The 6722-nt window shown below is 37.3% G+C and overlaps 1 protein-coding gene across 1 annotated transcript; it reads left to right on the top strand.

The window, feature by feature from the left end:
* The first annotated feature begins 1446 nt into the window (after window positions 1-1446).
* On the top strand, window positions 1447-5003 carry LOC103703726 (polygalacturonase-like). Its single transcript, XM_039116753.3, has 9 exons — window positions 1447-1800; window positions 2046-2177; window positions 2504-2674; window positions 2764-2784; window positions 2876-3083; window positions 3235-3316; window positions 3411-3519; window positions 4306-4422; window positions 4507-5003. The coding sequence occupies exons 1-9, from the start codon at window positions 1492-1494 to the stop codon at window positions 4726-4728; spliced, it is 1371 nt and encodes a 456-aa protein (XP_038972681.2). The 5' UTR covers window positions 1447-1491; the 3' UTR covers window positions 4729-5003.
* Window positions 5004-6722: the final 1719 nt, after the last annotated feature.

Here is a 6722-nt window from a genome sequence, read left to right as displayed (position 1 = left end):
CAAGAGCAAGCATGGAAAGGCCCCTCGAAAAAGGAAGGAAGCATGAACGGCCAAAATGCAATAAGCCGAAGAATCAAAGAAGCACAAGAAGACACGTCATCAATCTGCGGGAGGGGAATTTTCTTCTTTTGACGTGCCTAAGCCTATATAAAGGGCTCTAAGGATCATTTCAAATGACAATAAAAAAATTTTCTTCTTCCTATTCCAGGAGTCTAGATAAAAAGAGCTATAGGAATCATTGGGGAGAAAAGAAATAAAGAAAATTTTTCTTCTCCTCATAATTTTTCTAAGTTTCTTTTGAGCTATCTGCAAGCGTGAACGTGCTCTTCTTTCTTCCCTGAAGGCGCACTGACGGGGAAGACGTGGTTCTGTATTGGGTCGTCGTATCTCTAGGAGATCTGTGCCAGCAGACCCGTGCGTGGGGGCATAAACTTTTCTGGAACAATGCATCAGCGTGCTTCGATCCACAAGCCATCTTCTCTCTCTTTCTTCATTTTATTATTTATTATCAAGTTAATTATTTGCTAGTTTATTCTTCTTATTTACTGTTTTTAAATATTAGAAATATTTAATTTATTAATTATATTTGTGCATCTAGGCTAACATAAACCACTACCACCAACACTATATATATTGAGGAGTGAGGACTCCTACTGAACATGGAGTGGTATATATCTTCAACATTATCCATAGGTAGGAAGAGTACAATTTTAATGCTTTTAAGCTTCCAGCAAACTTAAAATACCTCGATGGACTCCTTGCTTTTTAGTATTGTGGATGCAAGTGGTTTTGTATAGAGCCCTTTACTATTAAAAGGCTGCTTACTTGACAAACGTGTTCATATACTAAGAATTAAACAATAGTTGGACTTACAATCGACCATTTTGATTTTAGTTATGAGACAATATTTTGTGGATGATTGATCGCAAGATGAACCGTTATTTGTGTTTATCTAAGCTTAGTTGGATGGGTAAAGAAATTTAAATTGATTGAACAGTTTTTGTTTTACATAGGTTGATCTTAATGCGTAACTCTAGGAGTCTACCAGTAGGATACCGGTAGACTAATTAAAAATTCTCTATCAATATGTCAACACCCTTTTGGCCAGTCTGTCAAGATTAGTTATGCCATGCATTCGAGTACGTAGATAAACCTCAAACAAATATAAAAGAATATGCATATATACATGATACACGTTTTTTCCTTTAATTTATTAATTTTTCAGTAAATTTAAGGGAATAAAAAGTCCTTTAAAATCCCTTACGTTTCAAACTCTTGCGTCCCCGAATCTCAGTTTGTACCTAACAATCATAGATTCAAAGGTCCAACCCATTGATTGAGTAGAAAACTCTCTCTCCTCCCTCCCTCCCTCCCTCCGAAGCGACCTTTGTGTGTGTATATATATGCTCACAACGACATGGTTCCTCCACCATAAGGAAACAGATCCAAAACCTAATACGTTGCATTCTTTTGTCCCTTCTCCTGTTTGTGATGCTAGCAATGGCCCCACATAAATTTCTTCTGCTCTCTCTCGTCTTGTTCTCCTTCAACCACTTCTTCTGTTATAGCAAACTGGATGAAGACCGCACCCTTGGCTACCTTGATGATATTTCTTCTGATGTCATGAGTACGCACCCATCATACTACGGAGCAGTACATGCAGAAAGAGAAACAATTAAATATCGACCCAATAGGTTTGTCCTGGAGAGAGTCGCTCGAGTTGCTCGCGTTAGGTCTTCACAAGAAGTGGTGAATGTGGAGGGCTACGGTGCTAAAGGTGATCGAACTGATGATACAGAGGTAACCTTCATGTCCTTGAATGAATGCCCAACTTTAGATGCAATCCCAATTCGGTTTAATGAACATGTCTATTTTTTTTCCTTTTTTTCTTTTTTTCTCTTTGTGTGTGTGTGTGGGCGTATGTGTAGCATGCGCTTGTGTGCATGCTGAATTGCTGTATTATAGACTTTTTTATATGATATTGAAGACTTGAACATCTGCAGTCGCAGATAAGTGGGGTGACATTTTTCTTGTGGTTTTTTTAGGCATTTGAAGAGGCCTGGAAGAAAGCTTGCTCCTCTTCTACTTCAGCTGTCCTCATGGTGCCTGAGAACAAGCGCTACCTACTTAAGCCAGTCACCTTCTCTGGCCCTTGTAAATCCGATGTTTCTCTGATGGTGAGATGAATCAAACAATGTGATGCTTTTTTTCCTTTTTTTTAGGTAAATCGGATGCATTAAATTAAACTAAACATAAATAGATACATCCGTGTGAGTCAGAAAATAAAATATTTAAAAATTGAAGAGGAAGATCGGTAGAAGAAACCGATAATATCGATAAACAATATTTAAAAGCAATGCGATGCTTTCGCAAAGAAATATTTTAATGAATCTAACAAACAATGTGATGCAAAACCCACTGGTTTTCTGCTCAGATTACAGTGTTTTTCATGTCAAGTTCGCGCATCACACCAGCTTCTAATGTTCTATATGGTGTAAATCAGATCAAAGGAACAATTGAAGCATCTTCAGACCGATCAGATTGGAACGGAAAGAACGGCAGACACTGGATCCTATTCAGTGGCATCGAAAATCTTTACGTGGGAGGCGGTGGAACCATTAACGGCAACGGGAAGATATGGTGGCAAAACTCTTGCAAAATCGATAAATCACTAGTAAGCATTTGCAAAATCTCAAAATCTTTTACTTCTCCTCTTCATCGAGAAATGACTAACTTCGTAAGCAAAATTTTTATCTTTTTCAGCCTTGCAAGAATGCCCCAACGGTACGTTTAGAATCTCTTTACGCAAGAAAAAAAAAAAATTATACATACATAGCGATTCTTCAATTGAAAAGAGTTGTTTCTTCTCCAACAGGCCATGACCTTTTACTCTTGTGACAAATTGACGGTGGAGAACTTGAACATAAAAGATAGCCAACAGATTCATGTATCATTTGAGAGAAGCACTAATGTGAAAGTTTCCAGCCTCACCATCACCGCTCCGGAGAAGAGTCCAAATACTGATGGCATTCACGTTACCATGACCAAAAATATAGCGATAACAAATTGTGTCATCGGGACTGGTACGATCGATACAAGAATGTTTTTTTTCCTTTATCTATGTTAAACATTTAATGTACTTAAAGAACTTCCATTAGATTCGCTAATTGGATATATAGCATAACTCCAATCACTTCTTACGAACCTATTCTCCTTTGCTACAAACTAATGAAGGTGATGACTGCATATCTATCGAGAGTGGGTCTCAAAATGTGAAGGCTACAAATATAGTCTGCGGACCAGGCCATGGAATCAGGTATATATAAAACTCGTTTTAACTCCAAAATATACGGGACCAATTCTAGCTTCATTCTAAGTACTTACTTGTGTCTATCGTTCGACATCACCAGTATTGGAAGCTTAGGAGATCGCGGCTCGGAAGCCCAAGTCTCGAATGTGATTGTGGACACAGCGCAACTGAAAGGCACCACAAATGGTGCCAGGATCAAGACCTGGCAGGTGAGTGTAGTTTCTCTCTTTCCCATTCATGGTGTAGAAAGAATTAACTTGCAAGGACTATTGGAAGGAGTACGTCGCCTTTCGGTTCCACTAAGAGATTCACAAGTGTGGAGACAAAGTTCCACAGAGGTCACTTTTCTTAAAAGGTTTCGACACATCTGATTAACAGATGTCAATCTCTGGATGGGTTTGAAAGTTGCGCATGTTTGGGACCCCTGTTGTGGGGTAGGCTACTTTTCCCGTCATTAATTCTGGGTAGTACATTCGTCACGTTTGGTAGTTGATGACTACATGATGGCGAGAGTGCTTCTTCGATGGCGTAGAAGTTTACCCTTGGTTCTACCCATATTTGGCAAGTAAAATAAATAAATTCTGATACGCCAGTCTGTTATATACGTATGATCGAAGTATCACTATATGGCGTAAAAGTTTACCTTGGTTCTATCCATATTTAGCCGTTAAGTGGCAAAACCATAGCTTTATAATTATCACCTTCATGCTTTCAAACCAATGATGCCTGGGATATCGAACCATGAATAAAACAATATGAATATTAAACATTTTCATTATAAATGAAGCTGGCAGTATGTGTGTATATATGCCTTGGTCATTAGTCTAACCCAATAAATTAAGCGTAGTTCTCATGCATGTGAGTTTTCTTATATTTGTTTGATCGCGTCATCTATAAATCAACTTCTTTCGCTTACTTGACATGCAAAGGTGGTTTACATACGTGAGTGCAGTTTCCTCGTCTACTCCATATTTAGCTTCTGTTTTGATGTATAGGGAGGACGCGGCTATGCAAAGGATATCATATTTCAAAATTTGGTTATGCATGGAGTGCAGAATCCTATAATTATTGACCAAAGTTATTGTGATTCCCAAGAACCATGCAAACAACAGGTAGCATTTGTAACCTCTCTCTCTCTCTCTCTCTCTCTCTCTCTCTCTCTCTCTCCATCTAAAATACTATTGATCATTTTGTAGGATTCAGCAGTGGAAGTTAGCAATGTTACGTACAATAATATCAAGGGAACAAGTGCTTCGAAAGTTGCTATCAAATTTGATTGCAGCACAACTGTCCCTTGCCATGATATAGTCCTGCAAGATGTCGATCTAGTTGGAGAGGGGCATGCTGCAACAAGCTTATGTAACCATGTAAATTGGACCAAAGAAGGGAACGTGATCCCGTTGCCTTGCGCCAAATGAGGTCATAAGGAGGAAAGCATTTCCTGGCATGATTATACGATACCTATCTCACTGGGGGTGTACCATCCTCGACCTATCCCAAGGATTATACAATACCCATTTATAGTTCATAGAAGAAAATAAATTGTTTCTTATTCACATATTATTGCCCAACCACTTTTGGGTGGGTCCTCTTCTCATCATGCCAAAGAGAAGAACTAGAGAAGACATGTTTATAGATAGGAACATATGTAATACATTGCACTTAAAATTATACAGTTCTGTGGTTCATGATATCTTTCCATTGCATGCCTCCTTAATTTCTTAGTCTAAATAACAAGTGCACGTGAAATTATTGTTCCCATGGATAACACTTAATAATATGTATACCAATTTCCGAATTTTGAGGCAACTAAACACTTTTCACGCTGCCATGGGTTCTACAATCTTGCAATCCATCATCGAGTAGCTCTGAACTCTTGCAACAACGAATATTGCTAAGGTCATTCATTTTAAATGACCAAATCGTCAATCCTTGGGACGTATCGTCCATTTCCTACTTTTCCAGATCAGGAGAGCTGTGGGGGGCTAACTCAGGTGCAAGCACAGTTTGTGAATGCTTTGCTCCATTCAAGGCACTCTTGCCACGCTCAAGATTGGGATGTATATACGATGTCTCGTGTCGTAGTTTAGGCTAAAATATATCTAGATAAAGTTTTCCTTTCCATCTACACGAACAATCAGACGAGTCTTAGATTTCACAGTCAACAAAAATCAGCCAGAAATATAAATCTTAGAAATTTTTTGTCTCGGAGTATTCTTAATTATTCGGCCTCGGCAGAGTTATATATTTGATGAAAGAATGAAAGCAATGAAAAAATAAAAGAATACGCACTTGGCTGCAAGAAAATTCATGAAAAAAAAAGAAAAAGAAAAACCAGGAGTTTTATATGAAAATAGAAAAAAAAAAGTTTTTAGAAAACTATTCTAAGTTTTCTAATTTTGTTGATTTTTAATAAATAAAATAAATAAATAAATTCAACAAAAATGAGTCTTGGAAGCAATTTTTCTTTTCATCCAAACATAACGATTGTAGTGTGGAACCAAGCGAGGGACCGGTTATCCCACTCCCCCTTTTTTTTCGATAAAGCGGACATATTATACATTTTTGGTATGAATATATAAATATTCTGGAGCACGATCGGGATAGCTGGTATTGTGGTCTACAAAAACTAGCATTATTGAAAACAAAAAAATAGGGAGGCGATGCTTAAGAGAAAGTAATGCAAGTGGGTCTGCTAGCTCCTCATCAAAAATTTATTGAAGAAATAGAGTCCAAAACTAGGACGTGGAGTCAAAATTTTAGAGTTCCCATTACTATAAGATGATTGCTGTACCCGGAGCAAAAAAAAATATCAAATTTATTAAGAAACTAGATCCCACATTATGGTAGGGTTTTGCTGCAGCTCCTGCTGTGGGTCCCTAAATCAACGATCTTAAGGATTCATCAGCAGCCGCATTTCTTAGGATTGGAATTAATGCAAACTCTTGGGAGAGTGTCCAGCCAACCTTTTAGCCGTCTGAAAGATATTTCTGAACATAAGTTCTATAATTGTATGCATAGCTCAGCTTAGCTCTCTCTTTTTTAATATTAGATCACGTTTGCATTGCAGCAAAGAGAGGTGTGTGGGAATAGATATTAGTTTCCTATGCCAATCCATTTTTATGTCTAATAACTCATTTTGACATGGGAATATGAACTCCAACACCTACCAGGTTCCCATAAAGAGGGTAAAACCAAGGGAGAGATTGGATTTCTTTTTTTTCCTGGTACTGGATATTGTGTTTGAGCTATAATAAAAAAGATTTGTTACCTATTATATTTGTTGATATTGATTATATATATATATAGTAAGATATTATATATTGGACAATTCGATATTGTATACCATACACTATAATTATATATAATATTTTATATTATAAACTGATCTTGTATATTTTTTATTCATATT

Source organism: Phoenix dactylifera, chromosome 1, assembly GCF_051530095.1.
Source record: "Phoenix dactylifera cultivar Ajwa chromosome 1, Ajwa_hap1_PhDact_Kaust_v1.1, whole genome shotgun sequence".
Classification (NCBI taxonomy): Eukaryota; Viridiplantae; Streptophyta; class Magnoliopsida; order Arecales; family Arecaceae; genus Phoenix; species Phoenix dactylifera.
Note: the sequence above shows the minus strand (reverse complement) of the source record. Positions and strands in the feature narration are given on the sequence as shown.